At 41.0% G+C, this 23447-nt stretch overlaps 1 protein-coding gene across 1 annotated transcript; it reads left to right on the forward strand.

The window, feature by feature from the left end:
• The first annotated feature begins 18918 nt into the window (after window positions 1-18918).
• LOC143619495 (uncharacterized) lies at window positions 18919-21951 on the forward strand. Its single transcript, XM_077091412.1, has 3 exons — window positions 18919-19530; window positions 20579-20762; window positions 21476-21951. The coding sequence occupies exons 1-3, from the start codon at window positions 18919-18921 to the stop codon at window positions 21934-21936; spliced, it is 1257 nt and encodes a 418-aa protein (XP_076947527.1). The 3' UTR covers window positions 21937-21951.
• The last annotated feature ends 1496 nt before the right edge of the window (window positions 21952-23447 follow it).

Consider the following 23447-nt stretch of genomic DNA (forward strand, 5'->3'; position numbering starts at 1 on the left):
TCATTCAAGAGCCTTCATGACTGGTCTGAGAGGTTCTTCTACATCAGGGCTGGTGTAATCCCCATCCGCATGACGATGCGCGCGATCGATTCTGCGCCCGCGGATGCGGATGTTATTAAGAACCCAACCGGCGCTTGGGTTAAGAAACTGACCGCCGAACCATCCCCCGCCAAGAAAATTCGCGAGGAGGCGCTGGTGGGGGTCGGCATGAGTAAGTTGTGGACCGACAGCGCGCTTGAGCCCGTTATCCAAGTCGACGGGTTGTGTAAGTTTATTTCATTGCTTTATTTCTTTTTCTGCGCGAACAAAATTCTTTTTGCTGACATCACTTGACTTGTTTTTGCGCAGTCACCAAGGATTATATCCACGCCGCTTATGATGATCAAGTGGAGGGTGGCTCCGTCGCGCTTGGCGCTGGGGAGGTGGGCTTCCCAGATCGCTTCGATGACATGTTCATCCCTGTCGATCTGGCATTTGACTTTGATAGCGACGCGCCTGGTAAGCCTTCGCACTTATGCTTATTCCTTTAGAATACCAAATTTTGCTAACACTTGTGTTGCATGTATTGTAGATGCGCTGGAGAACTACGAGCTGGAGCTCGCGGAAGAGGAGGAGGAGGAAGAGGAGGCGCCCCTACTAAAGCGCAAAGCTAAGGGGAAATCCGGCGCAGGGGGCAGTAAGAGACAGAAGAAAGACGACACCCCTGTCGCTCATCCCCATGCTCAAATGAAGGGACCTGAGGAAACCCAGGTGTTTACCACCAAGGTTTCTTTAGCTTCCCTGCCTGTGAAAGTGGGCAGACCTCCTGTCCACTTGAGGTATGGTGGCGTGACCTCTTCCCTTCGCGCGGCTGAAAAGAGAAGCAGTGCCGCGCCTGCGAAAGGTATACTTTGCTTACCCATAATTCTGATTGAACTTTTATTACATCTTTTCGCATTTGAATGTTTGCAGGACCGGCGACGGTAGCAGATCAGCCTCAGGCGCAACAAGGTGCTGAGGCTGCGCCGGGGGCTGCTTCGAAGTCCCCTGTTCTACCCTCAGAAAAGGGTAGAATGAACTTTATGGCGATGTTCAACGCGCGAACAGAATTGCGCGAAGGTATGTTTTGCGCCATTGTCTTCTGAATTTTTTGTTTTGATCAAATCATAAACCCTTTTTTGTTGTTGATTTGTTCATAGGAGTTGTAGCTGGCGTACAAGCTGCTAGTGACACTCCTGGCGCCGTTGCCGGCGCCGCTGGTTCTGGTCCTGCTCCAGCTAGTGCTGAGTCTCCCCTTATTGGGATTACAAAGGAGCAGGAAGCCGTATTGCGCGCCGAACTGGCGGCGTCGAGACCTCCCTCGCCTCCTCCTACGCGCAGCCCTCTCCGCGAGGCTGGTTTGGAGCCCTCCAGGTCGCAGGAGAAGAGGCCTATTGAAGAAGATGAGGAGGATGAGGGGGCTCAAGCTGAAGACTCGTTGGGAGACCGCGCCAGCCCTGCGATGCCACAAGACTTCGCAGCGCAGACTTCTGGTGGGGCTGGCGCTGACTTTTCTGCTTCATCCCCGCAGGTATGTTTTAATTTGTTGCTCCGCTGCGCGTACCTCCATATAAGTATGTTTTATGACTTAGAACATTTCTTGTGTTTTGCAGGAAGGTGACCACGTTTACCGCCCGAGATGGAATATTAATGAAGACAGTTCCTTCCAATCCATGGGCGTATGCGAGGACTTCTGGGCTCATGTCGTGCCTCCTACTGAAAGGAGGTATCAGGAGGAGCGCACCCGCGCTGACTTGCTCAACGATCACATTTTCGCTGGGTCAGCTTTCTTTGCTGCCTCCCAAGAGCTTCATCGTGATTATATTAAAGTACGCGATGCTCTTGTGGCAGCCCAGCAAGAGGCTAAGGTGGCTGCCTGGAACCTTTCTGATGCTCGCGCACGAGCTGAGAAACTCCAGGCGGAGCTCAGCGAAAACCGAGCAAGTGCCAACACCGCCTTTATTAAGCGCGGGCATGAGCTCCAAGCTGCGCGGGAGAAGCAGCAGGTGGCGGAGGCCGAAGTTGCCAAGTACGCGCGGAGAGTGCGTGTCTTGGAACAGCAGGCGGAGGCGCGTGACCAAGCTATCGTCCAGAGTATCACTGAGAAATCATCACTGGAGAGTGAGGTTGCGCGCCTGAAGAAGGAGTTGGCGGCCGCGCAGGCCGATAGAGATGAGGCCTTGGCGACGGCAGCGTCTAGCCAGGAAGCACTTGATGCTGCGCAGGCGGAGAAAGAAAAAATTTTGGCGGCAGCAGCGTCTGATAAAGAGGAGCTAAAAAAGACCAAGGAAACTGTTGAGTTATTAAACTCCCAGGTTCCTGCCCTCGAGACGTCTGTTGCTGGCCTCACGCAGGATCGCCAATGGCTGGTGTCACAGGGCATGACTCGTTGCGCTTTGGCGATGAAATATTCTGCCGAGTTTCAGGCCCTTGTGATGGACTGCAATGCTGCCGCGCGCCTTGTGGGTCGAGCTGAAGGGTTTACGGATGGGTATGAATATGGGATGTTGAAGAAGAACCCATCCGAGTACCCTTACAAGAGCGACGCGGCCTGCGCGGACATGGCCGCGGTGGGGGAGAAGTATATGAATACTCCCATCCCCATCCTTGTGCAGGTACCTTGACCTTAATGAATTTTTCTTGATTAATTTTCCAAGTTTTTTGTACTCAATCCTTTTCTAATGATTTGCAGATAGCTGCGCTTGCTGACCAGCCCGACCTCGGCGCGCTAAAGAAGTTGCTCGATGAATGCGAGGGGGCTGGTGGCGATGATGGTGGCGCGGGGGATGTTGCCCCTGCCAGCGGCTCTGGCGCGGCGAAAGAATCTGCTCCTGACACCGTCGTGATAGAAGACTCCATTGAGGAGGAAGAACTTGACTATGGTCAGTTCGGAGATGAGGAGCGGGCCGCGCCAGATGCTGCGGGAGATGATGAGGGTGATGAAGTGGCTGACGTCGACGTGGAGACTTGAGAAGCCCTTCATCTTTCTAATTTTTTTTTTTTTTTTTTTTTGTTTTTTGTTATACTTGTAACTTGTAACTCATCACACTTGTAAATTTCAATGCTATGGAATGAAATTTGTTTTCCCTTTTTCACATCTTGCGCATTTCCATTCATCTCTTCATGTTTGCTTGTATAGATATAAGATATGCTTGCACGTTAAAATAAGAACAAGGTTGTAAGGAAATTATTTACTTAACCATAGTCCTATTTTGTAAGTGGTTTCGCAGTATCTTGTTTATGCTGACATGCGCGATGACTTTTCACTACTCCTTTTTTGCGCGTCGTTGTCGCGCGTTTTTTATATGAGTTTTAGCCATTACATGTCAGCATGTGTTACTCAGATATCCACTTTTATTCCGCGCGCGACCTCGACCTGAGACCTTAACAACTATGATTTGGCATGTACTTTGCCTTAGTTGTGTTTAGGGATTTTTATGATCAGGCTGCGCGGGATGTAAGATGGATGTTTGTGAGTGTTTTGAGCTAAGGCTCTTTGTTTTGGGCTAAGGCCCTGACGTTCTTAGAGTTAAGACTCGTTAACGTGTTTGAGCTAAGGCTCGTAGGTTTGGGCTAAGGCCCTGACGTTTTAGAGTTAATACTCGTTAACGCGTTTGAGCTAAGGCTCGCGCATGTATGTTTTACTTCGTTTTATTTTGTTTTGAAGTCAATATAGTGTTGTCATATTGCTCCAAATTAATAAAGGAAGTGTGAAACATGTATGCAAAGGTAATAGAACAAATATTGAAAGATAGCGCGAATCATCATTCATGATGGCTTAAAAGCCTTGATTACATATTTGAATTTTTACATGAAGCATTTTCTAAGCTGTGCTGCGTTCCACGCGCGCGGTATCTTTTTTCCATTCAAATCTTTTAAAGTGTACGCGCCTTTCCCCAATTCTTCTGAGATTTGATAAGGTCCTTCCCAATTGGGGGACATTTTTCCTGGGGGTATTGCGCGGCTAGCTTCATTATTTCGAAGGACAAAATCATTTTTCTTGAAGTGGCACTCTTTAACGCGCTGATTATAATATTTTTCCAGCTTTTTCTTGTATTTGGCTTCATTGATGATAGCCGCTTCTCTGCGCCCTTCAAGCAAGTTAAGGTCCAATCTTCTTTCGCGCTCGTTATCAGTCTTGCTCATCATGAGTACCCTATGGGATGGGCATCCAATTTCTGCTGGGATCATAGCCTCTGTCCCATAGGTTAGGCTGAACGGGGATTCGCCATTGCTAGTTTTGCTTAATGTCCTGTGCGCCCACAGGACATTAGGTAACTCTTCGACCCAAGAATGGGATTCTCCCTCCAACCTTTTCTTCAGCCCATTTAACAAACTTTGATTCGCGCGCTCCACTTGGCCATTCCCCTGAGGGTGGTAGACCGAAGTGAAGATTTGGTTGATGTGCAATTCTTTGAGCCAGCTGGATATCTTCCTGTCAGTGAATTGTTTGCCATTGTCGCTCACAATTTCCATAGGAAGGCCAAAACGGCAAATGATGTGGCTCCAGATAAATTGCTTCATCGCCTCTGCTGTGATTTTTGCTAGTGGCTTGGCCTCAACCCATTTTGTGAAATAGTCTATTGCCACTACCAAAAATTTCACTCGCCCTTGCGCTTGCGGCAGGGGCCCCACAATATCAATGGCCCATTTGTGGAAAGGCCATGCGGAGGTTACTGGAATCAAGTTGTTCTTTGGCCGCATGGTGTTTGGCGCGTAGCTCTGACATGCCTTGCATTTTTGTATTTCTTTTAGCGCATCCAAGTACATGCCTGGCCAATAGTAGCCTGAGCTCATTGCCTTGGCAACCACCATGCGCGGGCCAGCGTGTATTCCGCAGATTCCTTCGTGAATCTCCCTAATCACGTAGCTTGCTTCTTCAGCATCCAGGCATTTCATGAGCGGTCCAAGATAAGAGCGTCGATATAATGTACCATCAAGTAGTTCATAGTTCTGCGCCTTGTGTCTTATCTTTCTCGCCTGTGCGCGATCGTCCGGTAACTTCCCCTCCTTCAGGAATTCTATTATTGGAGTTATCCAGGATGAAGGGGTTGTATGAATTACAAGGACAGATTGCGTTTGCACTGACGGGTTGCTCATCACTTCCACCCTGACATCTTTGCCAAAGTGATCAAAATTAGTTGATGCCATCTTACTCAACGCGTCAGCGGACTTGTTTTCGCTGCGCGAGATGTGTATGATTTTGAAGAAGTCAAACTGCTCAACGAGCTTTTTTGCCTGCTCTAGATATAGAGGCATGGTGTTCTCCTTGGCATCATAAAGGCCATTGACCTGTGCAGCTACCAACTAAGAATCAACATGGGCCTCTAGCCTTTTAACTCCAAACTTGCGCGCAATGCGCAGACCAGCCAGCAGGGCTTCATACTCAGCCTCATTGTTGGTACTCTTGAAGTCCAACCTAATAGCATAAGTATATTCATGATTATCAGGGTCCACCAGTTTGAGGCCTGCGCCTGACCCTTCGCTGTTGGAGGCTCCATCAGTGAATAGCCTCCAAACATCTTCTTCATCATTTGCTCGCGGAGGGTCTACCTCGCGCTGAGCTTCTTCAATCTTTCCCTCTGGGATTTCCGTGATGAAATCCGCTAAAACTTGACCCTTTATTGCTGGACGGGGCTTATAGGTGATCGTGTGTTCACCTAATTCCAGCGCCCACTTTGTCAGCCTTCCGGAGAGCGCGGGGCGTCGCAAGACTTGCTGGATGTTGTAACCTGTCAGAACTTCAATAGGATGACCATTGAAGTATCTATGAAGCTTGCGCGACGCGTGTGTTAGTGACAAAACTAACTTTTCCATGATGGAATAGCGCGTCTCAGGGTCTGTCAGCACCCGACTCACATAGTATATTGGCGTTTGGATCCCCTTGCGATCCACCAATAATACTGCGCCGATGGCGCGGTCTCCAGCTGACAAGTACAATGTAAGGGTTTCGCCAGGAAGTGGAGCTGTGAGCGCAGGCAACTTTATGAGACATTCTTTTATCTCACTGAAAGCTTGCTCAGCCTCAGGCGTCCACTTGAATTGGCTCTTCTTCAAGCAGTTCCTCAAAGTGTTAACGAATGGTGTAGATTTGCTGGCGTGGTTCGCTAGGAACCTGTTGATTGACACCAACCTACCATTCAGCTTCTGAACCTCTTTCATGGTGGATGGTGAAGGCATGTCAAGGATGGCTTCCACCTTTTCAGGGTTCACCTTGAAACCATCCTTAGTGACCATTACACCAAGAAATTTCCCCTCTTCCGCGCCGAAAGTACATTTGCTCGGGTTGAGCTTCATGTTAACTTCCGTTAAGCGCTGAAGAGTTTCCTCGATGTCTTTGAGCATTTGTCTCTCCTCCCTGCTCTTGATAACCAAATCATCAACGTAGACTTCTAGATTTCTTCCGATTTGTTCACTGAAAACCGAATCCATAAGTCTCTGATAAGTGGCGCCCGCATTCTTTAAACCAAAGGGCATTTTTGTGTAACAAAAAACACCCTTGTCGGTTCTGAAGGCCGTCTTGTCTTCGTCTTGTGGTGCCATTTGAATCTGGTGATAGCCTTTGTAGGCATCCAGGAAACATTTGAGCTTGAATGGCGCCACGGAGTCCACCTTTGCGTCGATGTTTGGTAGGGGGTAACAGTCTTTCGGACATGCTTTGTTGAGGTCCTTGAAGTCAATACACATCCTCCATGACCCGTTGCTTTTCTTTACCATCACAGGATTGGCTACCCACGTCTGGTATCGAATCGGGCGGATGATTTTTGCGCGCAACAGGTCCTCAACTTGCTCATTCATGGCCTTCGCCTTTTCATCCCCCATGATTCTCTTTTTCTGAGCAATTGGCTCCACCGACTTGAACGTGTTAAGAGAATGTTGCGCCAAGTCTCGCGGGTCGGAGTGTTGCCGCGCGAAGACCGACGTGTATTTTGCGAGCAACCTTTTCATTCTCAATCTCGTTTCGTCTGAAATGGTAGCGCCAATTGTGACCGTTTGCTCTGGGAATTTTGGGTTTAAAATCCACTTCTCTGGCGCATTATCCGCCATTGGAAGTTTCATTCTCCCTTCCCGCGGCGTACTTGTCACTGCGCACAAATGATCGCGATAAACAAATGTTACACCTGTTGGTGTAGGGAACCCCAATGCGCCGTGCGCTGGCGACGGTACAGCATTAAATTGGGCAATCGTTCCCCTACCCAGGATCATATTGTGGCATGACGTGGTGGGCAAGACCAAGAAGTTGACAACTTCGGCTCGCTTGTGCTCATCATCCCCCATAGTTAGTTCAAACTGAATTTGACCTAGGGGATGGATGATTTCATTTGAAACACCACAAATTGGTGCGTTCACCATCTCGAGCCGCGCTTGGTCTGCCGGGTCTAACTTTCTGAAACATTGCTCATACATAATGTCAGACTCGCTTCCAGTGTCCACCAGGACCTTTGACACTTCGTAATGAGCAATGTGTGTGGTGATGACGAGAGAGCTGCTGATTGAAGGGCCTCCCCTGATTCTTGGGAAGATAACTTGCTGCTCGCGCCAATCTCCGTGGATTTGCGCGCTTCTCTTTTTTGACGTCTGCCCTTGTCGTCCCCCCTCAGCCACACAGATTCTTTTGTATTTCTTGCTGGCAGAGGCTCCTTCCGGTTGCTCATCCTCTATTCTTGGGTTTTTCACCAAGTGAGCCAGCCTGCCTGATTTTACATCCTTCTCGATCGCATCCTTTAAATGATGGCATGCGTCGGTGTTGTGGCCCGGGGACCTGTGAAATTCACAATATTTGCGGTCCCTTGTAGTGTAGTTGCTTGGGGGGCTTGAATTGGACATTCTCAGTACTTAACACCTGTGAAGGTGTTTTAGTGATGGGAGTCCATATTCTTGGCAGAGGTCTGCTAGGATCTCTGCCGCCCTCCCTCTTGTCACCCTCCCCGCGATTACGAACATCTTTTTGGGGCTGGGGTGAGCTTGGTTGCGTTTGCTTTTCTGCGGAAGAAAAACTTGTTGGTTGCAACCTGGACCATACAGAGTTCTGTTTGGCCTTCTTCTCTTTGCTGCGCGGTGATTCTGCCTGATGCGCTCTTTCTCTTGCCCTATCTTGGGCAATCTGCTTTTCATTTCTCGCGAAGACTCGCGATGCTTCCATTAGTTTTGCCCAAGTGGTGGGCATACCATCTCTGCTTACGAGAGCTCGGCGGAGTTGATCACTGCGCGCGCCTTGTATAAAAGCCACGCGCAGGAGTTGCTCAGTTATACCCCCGATTGCCAGAGACTCCTGATTGAAACGAGTGATGTAGTCCTCAATCGTTTCATCATTCCTGCGCACGCAGTGCATGATGTCATCAGGATCGCGCGTGTGTCTGCGCTGCTGTACGAAGTGGGCTTGGAACTTTTCCAATAGTTCCTCGAACCCATCAATTTGCCCAGTCGGCAAGCTCTCGAACCAGACCCGCGCCGCGCCCGTAAGGCAGCGGGCAAACATGTGACACCATGTTGGCATCGTCCAGCTCTCTAGGTTTCCCGTGTTATAGAAACCTTGCAAAAAGTCATCTGGATCTGTTGTACCATCATATTTGCCCAGACCACTTGGCATCTTGGTCTTGTGCTGGATTGGGGCCTTAGCGATGCGCTCAGTAAATTTTGAGTGCTTCACTAAGATGGCCGGCCTGTACGGCGTGGTTACGTCCACTTGCCCCCTCACTGGCGGGCTGTACGGCATGTGCAGATCCAGATCTGCTCTGGCTCCAGGCGCCATGTTCACAGGCGCGCGGAGTTGTGAGCCTCCTGCATGAGTATCTCGCGTCTTCCTCATGCTATGCACTTCTTCATCACTGAACTCAGTGTGTGCAGTGTGAACAGAATGTCCTTCTTCCGGCGCGCGCGGCCTTTTTGTAGTCTGCTTATCAAACGCTTGCCTTTGTGTTTGGTCGGCTAGCTTTTTCTGTTTGACCATTTCATTGTACTTTTCCATTAAACGCCGCTGCTCGTTTATGAGCCATTCATTCGGATCATTTGTTTCTTCTTCTGGACCCATTGGTCCTTTCAGTTTCGCGCCGGCAAGATTTTGTAACGTGAGATCGTCTGGGGGAGTTTCAGTCTGGCCGTGAGGGGTTGTGATGAAGGGACGGTTACTGGTGGTGCGCATAGAATCACGCGGCACCCTCAGAAACTGTTGTCCCTCATTGACACCCTCACGTTCAATATCCTCCAGAGCTTGATCAGCGTTACGAATGCCAGAAACCATGGTGATTGATTTTTTTTTATGTAGATCTGATGAGATCTGATTGCCGTTTGTAACAGTGGATGGCGCCAATGAAGAAACGTGGATCTACTCGCAGGCAGCAGATCTACTTTCCTCGGGTTTTGATTGTACTATTTCACCGATGGTTCTTCTGGATCTGTGTTCTTCCACCTACAAAATGAACAACGCCGTTAACTTACCCCTCAGAAAGGGACAGAGGGGTCCTCTTTGGGGTAACCCTCCGGCGTGAGAATAAGTATGTGTAGGAGAAGACAATAATGTGTGAGTAAGTGAATTTGGAGAGTATTGCTTAATAGCTAAATACTGTATGATTGTGTGACTGTGTGTTTGTATGTAACTGACTGTGAGTGAATGTAATTCAATATGATTGAATGTGATATCACTGCCTGTAACTGTCAATGATTGAGTATGAATGTGTCCATCAAAGTGGAGTTGATGCTGTATTTATAGTGCTAGGGTTTCCACTGGTTGGGCTCAACCTCGTTGGCCTCCTCCAATCGCACTGCGCCACGTGTCCTCTGGGACACCTGGCGCTTTCTCGTTGGTTGTAATCACGTGGTAGCACATGTGTCATGCTGAGTTGTCGACCTTTCATTTGGCAGCTGTCAACATCAGCATATTCTTACTCCTTAAAAAGATGCCTTCTGGAAGGTTGTCTGACGTGCACAATCAAGGTTGCCCTAATCCTGATTTGGATAAGGACGAGGTCGATTATGTGCATGTGTGATATGCGCCAATCCTGAGGATGCGCGAGGTCTTCTCTTTATTCTCACGCGCAGATATTTCATGCGCAGATGTGATATGCACGAGCATGTGATATGCGCCGCGCGCTGGTGCGCCGCGCGCATATGTGATGCGCGAGCATATGTGTGCCTGGGCAGATGTGATATGCGCGAGCATGTGATATGCGCCGCGCGCATATGTGATGCGCGAGCATATGTATGCCTGGGCATATGATGCCTGAGCATGTTTTGTATGCGCCATGCGCATAGGTTTTGGCTTTGTGCCTTCATAATGTGTTTATCTTGTGGGTTGACCCGCCTTGCTCGGTGTTGAGGCGGGTACATACCTCTTCAGGGATATAGAGAGTATATAACATTCTTTGGTTATCAACTGCATACGCTTGAAATACTCGGGTGCCTTAACAACTTTTGCAGCTTAGTTTTATTCTTATTGATTTAGAATATGTTACTTAATCAAATGCACAAGTAATCAAAATCAGGCAGTGATGTTGGCAATTTTACCAATTATTTGTTTGTTTTGTTTATGAGAACATAATGAAGCTAGGAAGAAAATCACTACTTGAGCATTATAATTGTAATGATGTAAGACCATATTAGTGTTGACCAGCTACTAAAACAGCGTTAACTCAAGATAACTGTAGCAAAACTCGTACCTAAGACAATATTTCAATAGCAAAATCCATATCTAAAACATCGACAACCTTTTCTCCTATAATCGTATAAAATGTGTTTCCATAGACAAATTCATAACAAACCCGATTAGTGACGAAGTTATTGGCCACGAACAAAATCCATAACGAATTCATAGCAAATACTTGTTATTCTTTATCTCATGAGCGACTCTACTTGTAACGTTTTAAAGGTATTAAGATTCTCTTACCCTGTTAAGAAATCAAATGCCTGACCATATCTTCTCTTTCCTTTTATTACAAATATGCATATTAAATGGAAAGAAAGGACAAGGACATTTGCATTGCAAAGAGGCTTTTGTTCAAATTTTCAGAATGAAATAAAGTATGACCTTTTATATATATCCTTGTCTTGTGGTAAAGTTGACATGCTACACTTTTTGCATAAAAATTCACATCTACTATTTTCTTCTTTTAAGGATTTGGGCCACAAAACAAACATTGCATGCAATCTCAGCGTATAAAGGTTTATACTTGCTTTTGGTAATAGTACTTTATACTTGTAAGTATAATATAATTAACTTATAGTAATAAAGTCAAAAATCAGTAACCACATAGAAAATATCCGACGAGGATGAGAGGCAATTTGAATAATTCTCCATTTTCAAAACCTTTCTCAGATTATTTAATTTGTAGGCAGTGGTGAAGCTTGGGCTTCGCCATGGCGGTGACCGAAGTCACGGACCCAAAAATTTTTGGGTCGGCGATTCGGTTCGTGTCGGTGGTTCGGGTCGGGTCGGGTCGGATCAAACAATATGATATCTATATATCTAAATTTTTTTTCATTCATTCAAAACGATTGTTTTTACAATTTAAAAAAAACGAGACCTAAAATATCCATAATATGATAATAGTATGAGAGCCAAGAGGAGGGTGAGTACCTTAGAAGAAGATTTACTCGTTTGTTCATCATCCTTTTTTTTTAAAAAGAAAAAATTGTATCTTGCTTTTTCATTATTTACCTAATTAAGAAGAATCAATAGGATAAGTTAGAGTAAAATTTCACCATACAATACCAATTACAAACATAATGGACTAATTTCTCCAAATCCCCAATTCACAATTACATACCTTTATTTTATAATCCTTGATTTAACAACACAAAGGTAGAGGAAATAGACTATTACCTTGCGGTGGTGGATGAGTGGGGATGAGCGGTGGCGGTGGGGCGGTGGGCGGTGGCGAACTCAAAACTCAAAAGGCAGAAGGCAACGTAGAAGGGAAGCAGCAGGTAGGACGATTGCTTTGAAAGAATTCCCGTTTGTTTTTTTTTAAGTTATGTTATGTAAAAATTTACAACAAGCCCCTCCAAATTTGAGTGTTATTAAAAACCAAGTTTTTTCAATTTTTATAACTTTTGTTTATAAAAACCATGAGGTTTTATAAAAAAAATCAAACGATAGGGTATTATATTTTAAAAAAATTGGTGGTGACCTGTAGCTTTTTAGAAAAATAAATTGTCAGTGACCGTGCTTAATACCTATAAAAATTTTCGAAAAAAATCGCAAAATTTACCCTATTAACAGAGAAAACGGCAGTGACCGAGGCCACCTCCGGTCCCTTCTAGCCTTCGCCCCTGTTTGTAGGCAAATAAAGGCTGCTTTTTAAATGAGAAACTAAGTAATTAGGATTCGGTGTGGAATTTGAGAAGAAAGCCGAGAGGAGGGGTGGAGGAATCTCAACTAAACAATATGATTTCGGTCCTTTTTTCGGTATCCTTGACTGGGTCTGAGATTAAATAGATTTGAAATTTGGTTTTTGTTGATGTTTTCTAAGTAAAAGATGTTGGAGATTTTCTTGATCGATGGGACTAGCTTGCTGGATGGTTTACTTCCAACAAGATGGAACATATATATTCCGAGGAAGATTAATATTCTGACTAAATGTTTTGTGGATCGAATACTTATGAGGTATAATTTAAGGCTTAAATATTCTTTTAGCCTTATGTCCAATGTGTTTTAATTCGGTAACTTATGTCCAGTGTGTTTCAATTCGGGCAAAGTTACTAACGTTATCGAGGTTGTCACTTTGCTATTAAAAGTCATTTTTGAAGGTATAATAATAAAAGCTATAATAGTCATTTTTAAAGGTATATAATTATACAAAACAAAATGACAAGTTAAAGGAAAGCAATTATTATCCTTTTTAACGTGGTGTAGCGTTATGAAGCTTGGGTTTTCTAATGGACACCCAGATTTAATCCCTATAAATAACATTTCGTGATATGTAGTTCGATCCTGAGAGCGTCTGGATTTTACCATCAGTGGGCTTTCGGACGTGTGTGTTTTCCCTGAAATTGGAGATAATATGGAGACGCTTAAGGGCTCCGTACGACTTGGCTAGGTCAGCTGGTGGATGTAAGGCCCCGAACCCGATAGCCCTACTTTAGCGTCGGATTTACTCATAAACACAGTTCTTATAAATCAGAGTTCATTAAAACTTTCGCGAAATATAAAAACTTTCATAAAACATTTCATACAAAACACGTCTTGTCTTAAAACATCATTTTGTCTTTCAAAAATTAACGAAACATTAAACTTAAACGTCTTGAGTCTTCAGATGCCAGTCTCCTATTCGCCCACCATGTGCCCGCTCAAGCTAGCTGTCTCATTCTACTCACCTGCGTGCATACTAAAAGTCAGCTACGCTGAGTGAGTTCTAGTTAATCACATAATCATACAATACATACACATACATACATATCCGAAGATACATATCCATACTTCACTAGTTACCCTTCTGTTCTACATACATACTTGCTACCATACATACATACATATCTACAATCACTAACCTCAGTATACCGAGAGTACGTTCATAGTCCGCCGTCTATACTTGTACTCAAGGTCGTGAACACGTAAAAGGTCCGCAGTCCTTACCTATGTTCACCATTCATGGTACGTACAAGGTCCGCGGTCCTTCCCTATACCATCATACATCCACAACACGTACAAGGTCCACAGTCCTTCCCTATGTTGCAACCTAATTCATAGCACGTACGAGGTCCGCAGTCCTCCCCTATGCTACCACATCACAATGCAGCACGTATAAGGTCCACAGTCCTTTCCTATGCTGATGCTTATCTATAATACGTATAAGGTCCGCAGTCCTTAACTACGTTGTCGTCTATTATCTGTAACACGTATAAGGCCCACCGTCCCTATCTACGTTTACATCTATGTATAAGGCCCGCAGTCCTTAACTACGTTGTCGTCTATTATCTGTAACACGTATAAGGCCCACCGTCCCTATCTACGTTTACATCTATCATCTACATTACGTATAAGGCCCGCAGTCCTTAACTATGCCATCACCAGCCGAGTCTATGTCCGACAGAAGCTAGAGGGATTTGCCATCCTAACTTACTATGTCGAACGTAGAACTCACGTACCATTCGTGTACCTGGATACACATACTTCACATATACAATAATTACATTATAGCATAAGAACACTCTAGGCGTTCTTTACATCATTCATTTAACAACCATACCCCTTGTCGATACGTGCAATATCCGAAGATCGTTCACGCCCCGACAAGTATTCATTTGTAATGTTCATACATCTTCGATATATAATATTCGTACCTTTATTTTTAACCTGACAGTACGCTCAATATCCGAAGATCGTTCGCGTACCGACAAGCAATCATTCATATCCATCACATATATCACATATGGCATACACTTATCACTTAGGATAAATGTATTAACAACACATCGAGTATGCACACAGCCCCGAAAACATAACAAAGAATGGGGCTAGAAACTCACCTGAACTCTGCTTCTTCCTCCGATAGTTGTAAATCCCTTCTTTAACTGAGCTCGGCTGACTGTATAAGTTACACGTATCAATTAACTATCACTACTCATATTATCTTTCTAGTCTTAACTACTACCCACAACGAACGGGGGTCCGGGGGCAGCGCCCCTGGCAGCGGGGTCTAGGGGCGGCAGCCCCTAGCAAGGTCCAAGGGGCAGAGCCCCTGGCTGGGGTCGAGCTGCCAGGTCAGCTTGGAAAAATTTTATTTACATTAACTGTCTTAACACATTTTCCATTAGGTTTTTAATTATTTTCTAAGCGAACCTAACTTTAGGCGAAGTTAAACCTTAAGCGAACTTAGCTTTAGGCGAAGTTAAACCTTAAGCGAACTTAGCTTTAGGCGAAGTTGTCATCAGGCGAACTTGGCTTTAGGCGAACTTGGCTTTAGGCGAAGTTGTCATCATGCGAACTTTGCTTTAGGCGAAGTTGTCATCAGGCGAACTTAGCTTGCAGGCGAAGTTCATCAGGCGAACTTAGCCTGCAGGCGAAGTTCATCAGCTGCAGGTACTGTTCGCTCTTAAATCCTTCGTTTCTTAACCAAATAACTCGATTTAGGTATCCACGGAATCGTCTGACCAGTGCCTACAAACCCCAACCATCAAATCGTCCTAACATCGATGTTTAAAGGGTGCGATTTAGGCATATAGGTTACGGGTCCTTTTTATCAATCGATTAACCCATCAAATCATAACCATTTTCAGTAAGTTTAGCTTTGTTGGATTCGTTTTTACCATACAAACAAAGATCTATCATTTCTATAATAATCCAAACCTAAACGAACAAGTTCTCGGTATAAACGTACCGTAAATGAGTCGAACTACGAACACGAGCTGGTCTTGTTGCTTTGGTTCGTCACGACGATCTAGCACCAACAAGCTCGGGTCCTCGCCTTTGGATCTTGGTTCGGGTCGTGTGTGTTTTGGGTGTGTGTAGAGATTAGGATGGATAAATGGATGGAATGGAAAGGATTGGGGTTTAAGGGGGTATTTATACTCCCTTAAGCCCATGGACCGAGGGCCCATATTTCCTTTTGGTCCATATCTAATCCCATCTAATTATCCTACTAAGTCTTCATATTATGCTATTATTATTATTGTTCCACTAACTCGTTTATTTCACCCGACAAAATAATATATTAAATATTACTTTAGAAATTTTGGGATGTTACAGTGGAGTATCCAGGCAATTATCTGTTTATTGTCTGTTAAAAAAAAAAGAAAAGCAATTATTATCTTATAAAAGCTAAGCTTCTAATTATACATCATTAAAACATAGAAAAAAAAATCCAAGATAGATGAAATGAAATCCATGTGTAATGTTCAATTTTTATGATTAAAATATGTGGCTTAACAAACACCCTCCTAAGACAATTTGAATTTTTTTAATTATATAAAAGACAAACCGGTCTAACCTACCGATTCTAACCAAAATTTAAATCATTATTTAATAGTCATGTGTTTGCTAATTGAAGGCAAGGGAGAGGCTCACTGTAATTATCGATACTTGCTCAATAGATATAAACTAACAAAGAGAGAACTAAAAACAATATTCGTGTTTATAACCTCAAGCGTGTAATATTTATCTTTTTTTTTCGAAATTCTAAGTTAAAAAAAGCACCGTAAAAGTTCATGACAAAATTAAAATGCTTACAAAGTGTTTGCAAAGTAGATAACCACTTTGTATTTAGGTTTTTAAAGTGTAAAGACAATCTCTAACCAAATCGTCCTTAGCCTGGTGTGGAAGATAGACAGGGTAAGAGACGATGGAAATTTTGCATCCGGAAGGAGGGGAAGGACGAAGTGGAAGGTGAGAAAGAGGGGTGGGGTGACAAGCTGCGAAGCTTCTGGCTTGAGTCCGACGCAAATGAGAGATGGGGTCATTTACAGTAGGACACTCTTAAATATGAATAGCCTATATTTCAATAGACTATTTCATTGTACGTTTATTAATTAACCTTTTCATCTCCCAAGTAATCACAGGTTATATCTAATTGATTGATTTCATAATGTTTATTGTATGAAATTGAGATTATAGGAGAATTAGGGTAAGATGAAGAAATTCTATTATGATTTCAAATAACATGTAGCAACTTAGATCTTGTACCACAAATATTACATAACAGGAAAGATTTATCTAGTTTATGTAACTATGTTGACGAACAAAAACTAACCAAAGTGTATATTGAACATGAGATGAGGCGATGAGCCGATGAAGTAACAAAAGTTGGATTGATCTCATGAACTTAGGGATGACATAAAATATATTTAATGATGAGCCTTAATATCTAAGGAGATTAGATTATCTATGGTTAACAAATTTGGTACAAAATTTTAAGAGATTCTTTTGATATATTAAGATTGTTTTCATGATTATAAAACGTTTATTTTACACAATTTGAGGCGTGGTTTGTGTTTTTTATTAAGAGTTTTAAATATAGGTATATACGGTGCTAGGTGTGTTTGAAGGTATGTTTGGTGAATGGTGATGGTTGGTCATGTATTTTGTTACAAAGGAGGGTCATACGTCATAACAGTATTTGTCTTGGATTGGAATATATCTTATGTAACAAGAGTTGTAGATTCAGTGTTAGTGTTCAACTTTATTTCTAAGACAAATGTTTATTTTAAAGGGACAATAACTTCAAAACATTTATGAACAACTAATTTGTAGTGATACAAAGAATGAAAAAGAAAAAATATAACTTGAAAGAAAAATCAAAATACGAATTACAATTGAAATAAAAACAAATATGAAGAATCGGTCAAAGAAGATTTAACGAAGGTCATGTTTGGTATGGTTATTTTAAAAGAGATCTCATGTCTCCCTTAGAAAACGTGTAGATCTCAAGGTACAAAAGTAAAACAAAAATACCGGTAAAGTAGACCATCGAGCCTGAAATTTACCTTTGTTGTATGTCTTTGGTTACTTGAAAAATTGTGCGATTTTAAAGCATACAAAATCTCTTCGGTTCTAGTAGTTTAAGTATCTTCAAAAGTTACCTTAGTTGAATGGTTGAAAGAATAAGAGACCGGTCATCAATAAACTCATGTATTAAATTGTCTTAAATGCCTCTCATACAATTTAACTTTGCTCAATGTTTTTTCCTTCAAATGAGGTGTTAAACATCTTTAACACCCTTAGATAACCAAGTTTTTGTTTCAACTTAATGTAATTATGAGAAATCAAGCAGTGGGAACTGACGCATTAGTAGTAACCAAGCTCAGTACTAATTTGCATGTTAGTTATAACTGAGCAGTAGCAACTACTCAATAGTAATTGCTTAGTACTAACCCGCACATACAAGTAACTTACAGATGCTCCTTAGCAATAGCAACCTACACCCTTAGTACTAACACAAAGACTCGTAGCAACTCACATCCATAGCTCAAGAGTAAGTCGCAACCACCAATTGAGCTAATCAGGAGCACTGCAATAATTCAGTCAAAGTTAAGTAGTAAGTCGTGGACTCGACCCAAAGCTTAGTAGTAATTGAACTAAAGCTTAATAGAAGCCCAATGCTATAATGACGTTGAGGTGAAGTGTATTACGAACGCCACACTCATGCATGCAAGTTAAGCATCCTTTAAGATCCCTATTAGTTGCGTTGGCCAAGGAAACAATCACTTGCATACCATCAAAAGGTTCCTCTCACTTCCAATTTGGGATAAATTCACTTATTTTCTACTTAATCATAGCATTTTTAAGTTTCAAACACACAAATTTGAAAAACAATCTCTCATTCATCACAGTTTCGTACCAGACATTATATGCTTCATTGCAAAACCTTTACATAGCATAACACAAACCAAATAATTGCTAATCATATTAATAACAATCACATATAATTATTTGTATTAAAGTCACACAACTTTCTATTTGTTTTTGTTGAAAACTCTTTACACCTTAGTCCAACTTTTAGCTCAGTAAAGGCCTCCATGTGGCCAAAATCAGTTGCATTATTACATGTCATAAACTAATAAAAACATAATTAAAACCACATTAAACATACAATACCTTTTTCAATTCTTATTGTATATAATACACCTAAAGTTAAGAAGCATAAATACATTATACATTATTATAAATTTATAATAATAATATTATACAAGACAAGAAACATTAATAAAGTATATTTTCACCCAACCCTTAGCGGCGTGTATGTCCCTCCACATTTAAAACTACAAAAACCTCCCACTGAGACCCACTCTCACCATTTCCATATCACAATTCCCAATCTCAATCTTCCCTTCAAAATCAACTTTCAGTTTTCAATCTTTTCATTTGTATCAAATTATTATTCCCTACAAATTTATTTCATAAATTCCAAAAAAAAAAAAAACATTGTGTAACACAACACTTGTAAGTTTGTAATCAATAATCACACCATCATGACTCAAAAACACTTGCACGAGTTACTCAAAGAAGATCAAGAACCATTCCACCTCAAAACCTTCATCGCCGACCGCCGTTCTCAGCTCAAACCCGTCGGAAAATCACCACTTGCTGTCAGAAAACCAAAACCCATTATCAATGCTTCATCTTCAACCACCGTACGCAACTTCTGCATCAACCACGTCTGTCTTTTCTCCTCCAATGACTCACCAGCGTTTAAAAAATCACTGTTTCTTGATTTTCCGGCGTCGGAGTCGAAAACCGGTACCACGACGTCGTTTGTGAACATTCCTGTTCAAAAACCAAAACCCGGGTCCAAATCGAAGCAAATCGGGTTTGGATTATTTGGGTCTTTGCTCCAGAGGCTGAAGGATCGGAGTATTCGGGCTAAACGCCGTGAAATTGAACCCGGTAAAGCTCCGGCGAGTTGGTCGGCGTTAGAAGCTTCATGTAGTTTAAGATCGGTTTATGAATTTGAGGAAACTGAGGGTTTTGGTTCAAACCCTTCGAGCCCGTTTCGATTCTCGCTGCAAAGAAGTCCGTCGCCGACTCGCCGGAAATCGGATTCGCCGTCGCCGGCGGAATCTCCCGGTCAACACTTCCAACAGGTTTTGTCTCCACTATGTTTATTATATTATTTTTGTTTTATTTAATATTTAACTTAATTGTTCACCACATGTTTTAATTTATGCAATTCGGTCTAGCAGTAAAACTAGGAATGAACCATTTTTTTTACCGAATGTACTATAACAAATGACATTTACTGGTTTTTTATGTTTTCGGTATATGTACACTTCGATTTTGGTACCTTTTGATATTTTCAATGGTATTGGTACCGAACCGAAATAATCGGTAAGATATTTAAAATCTATAGTTTTAGTCGCTTTCGGTATTAGCGTATTTAGATTCGTTATTACCAATCCCATCCCTAGTATCATTTAGCCGGTAAGGGGTGATGATAAAAACACCCTTGGTTTGATTTTGAGTTAAATGTTAAATTACAATGTAAGAGGTGTTTTTGTCTTTTTACTAAATCTGCCGGAAAAATTCAGAGTTTAAAGTAGATAATTTTTCTAACCACATATTGACATAAAAACAAAAGTGGTAATTGTGTGGTTTGTTTACTGAAAACAGTTATATCTTTAAAATTCTTTTAAAACCAATTTGGTGCCGTATTAGGTAATTTTTAGTTATTTCATTGTTGAACTTACTTTTTTTAACAGCTAAATTATTATATACAATTACCCTTTGTGGAGCTCATCCATAGCACCTCCGAATTCACCTTAAACCACCTTTATTATTTTTTATCTTTCACAGTATACGGCATATTAAATGTATATAGGTCCATGGGTATTTTTTTTTTAATGAATATATAGTTAAAATATTAATGTCACACAAATGGACAAAACCAAGTTTGTCTTATTTACATTTTGGAACCTTATGTTAGTATTAAATACCAATCAATCCAATAACCACACATGTAATATACCAGTATGGTCGTATAGCTGTCCATGGAACAAGCTAGAAAATGGCCAATAGTCAACTTTTCAACATCCAAGTATTGGAACATTTATCATTTTATAGGAATTAAAAATATGTATGTGTGCTTATTTTATCAACTTGTATCAAAATGTTGAAATTTTGTATATGTTATAGGAGAAAGATAGTTTTGAAGTTGCGTGCCCTGAAGAAATTATTAGACAAAATGATGACGAGAAAGAACAATTTAGCCCGGTTTCTGTACTAGACCCCTTGTTTGATGACGACGAGGAAGAACATGATGGTGGAGCCACAGAAGAGGATGGTTACGATATCGAAAACAGTTATGCGAATGTAGAAAGTAAGTGACAATATTTAATTATTGTATATTTGTACATAAAATTTTTAGTGCTTACAGTACTAATTTGATATTTTCACTAATTATGAATGAGTCCATGATAAGTCTTCTCTTGTGTGTGTAGACTATATATGTTTCACTAGTCCAAATTTTGTTTTCCTCAAAAAAAATTTTAAAAGAAGTTTTGATGAAACACGGTGATAAAAGGGTCTGTAGTCTGTAGACCCTATTTCACTGGTGTGTACTAGTTATAAAACACGTCTTGCTACATTAGTCTTTATAGCATGATTAAGTTGCTGGTTAAAAGAATTTGTTTATACATCGTCACATCTTTCCTAAATCGGAATTGGTTAAGGGGTCGTTTTCAACTATGATACTTTACTCATTTGTATATGTTTTATGATTGTTGTCGTGCATTGGTTTGGTTGGTTGATTGTCCATCCATTTGTATATTACATGCATATTAGGAAAAAGCATCTATATATGCTAATTGACCTCTTTAACTTGTGGTGGCTGATGGACTTGTGTCGGCCATATTGATTATTGAAAAAAAGTTTAATTAAAGTCCTAATCAAGGTCTATAATTTATTTGCAATAAGTGGAAACACAAATTATTTGTGGGACCTATTGAATTACTATCATATATGACATATTTCATTTGTTTGTAATGTATTCATTTATGTTGTATCCTAAATATTTTCTTGTAAAATTTGTAGGAGCAAAGCATCAACTGTTACAAAAGCTTAAACGATTCGAGCGGCTGGCGGGGATAGATCCGATCCAACTTGAAAACTGGATGTTAGAACAATGTTATGACGAAGATAAAGATGTTTCAGCAAACGGAGAAGAGATGACAAACGAAGAGTGTGTTAGGGAGATAATGAACCATCTAGGTGTCGGGAAAATCCCATGGTACATGAAGAAACTTGTATTTGACCTCATTGAAGAAGAGAAGAAGAGCGAAGAACACGATAGTATCGTGCAAAGGGTATGCAATCGGTTGCATTTGTGGAAAGTGGTTGATTTGTATACGATTGATATGATAGTAGAAACCGACTTCAAAAGTGAAGGGTGGAAGCGATGTGATGAAGAAACGATTAGAGACACGGGTATGGACATAGAGATGGCGATCTTCGAGTTTTTGGTTGAGGAATTAGCTCAAGAACTTGTTTTCTAATAAAACCATGACTTTGAGATGAACATATTATTATAGTAGGGTTACTATTTTTGGCAGTAGCAATAGTGACATATATTATTATTATTAGTATTAATATTAATATTAATATTAATACTGTTAATATATGTTATAATTATTTAATTGATAAATAGGATCACTATTTTCTTATACCTAATTATTGATATCTAACCGAACATCATAAATTTTAAAAACAAAAATCTTTATAATTCATTATTTTTTTAATATGCAAAACATATATATCTATCTATATATGGAGTGACGTGGCTCCACTTTGTTAAAAAGGGCAAAAGGTTGTTTAAAATTGGGACGAAGTTGCTCTCATCAGTCATCCCATGCCCAAAATTGTGAGACAAATCATAATGTTCTATTGAAATTGATCGAAAAGTATCTTCCCAACTCGGCTATTCAATGGATTTATTTAGTGTAACAAAATAACTATTTTAGTTGAAAAAAAGGTTAAATGAATAAAAATGGTTTGAAAATTGTACCTCTAAGCGAACCGACAATTCTTACATTTTATTAGTTGAACATTCATTTTTACCAAATCATAACAAAGAGAACATTCTTTTTAAATGTGAAACCACGATAACCAATAAACTAGCAAGACACTAGAAGAATAAACAAAAACTAAACAAACAATATAACAAAGAAATATCAAAGCCAACCTTTACCCAAATTCGGCCAATCAAACTTAAACTTGTACCTGTTTGACTCAACTAAGGATCCTAGCCTAGTCCAACTTTTGATCCAAAGGAATCTAACCGTCTTGATCTCTTGACGAATACAACAATTACTTATAATATAATAAAATAGGTATTAAGAGTAACCCGGCTTAAAACAGTTCCCTTTTTATATCTTGATAAACTATTTAACTCGTACCATCAATTCATCATCAATATTGACCCTAGTCATCATTAATGAACCACTTTTTAAGAATTGACCAAACCCCACATCACCCTAAACTCAATTCTTCATTGAATCCTCATTCATCATGATGCACATTATTTGTTTTGAATTTTGATGTGTGATAAATGGTGGTTTTTATGGGTTAGCACCGTGAATTCGATCCAAATTCGTACATGACTCACTCAAAAATCATGCATATACATGAACTTGAACAAAATACGAGTTTTGTGTTCGGTTTAAAACTATTTAACCTTTTTGTTTATGCTATGAAAATTCACACTCATTTCTTCATAATTTTAAAATTTTCCAATAAAGACTTGATAAATATAACTTATAGCATAAAAAACGTTTTAAAATTATAAAATTAAACAAACCAAATATAAATTTGACAATGTGATCCAAACACGGCTAATATAAGTAAACGTGCTTTTAGGTTCACCTATAGATTGACCAGAACATATTTACTTTAAATACAAGCCTGTGGTTTCATGTTGCATATTTGTGGTAGGTGGTTTTAAGTTTGTAACAAAAATTGTATCTAAGCACAAATCTGTTAAGGAAATGTAAAATGACTATTTTACCAT

The sequence above is a fragment of the Bidens hawaiensis genome, unplaced genomic scaffold, assembly GCF_021521415.1.
Source record: "Bidens hawaiensis isolate Kalapana, Puna unplaced genomic scaffold, B.hawaiensis_p1.1 tig00002477_1, whole genome shotgun sequence".
In the NCBI taxonomy this organism is placed as follows: Eukaryota; Viridiplantae; Streptophyta; class Magnoliopsida; order Asterales; family Asteraceae; genus Bidens; species Bidens hawaiensis.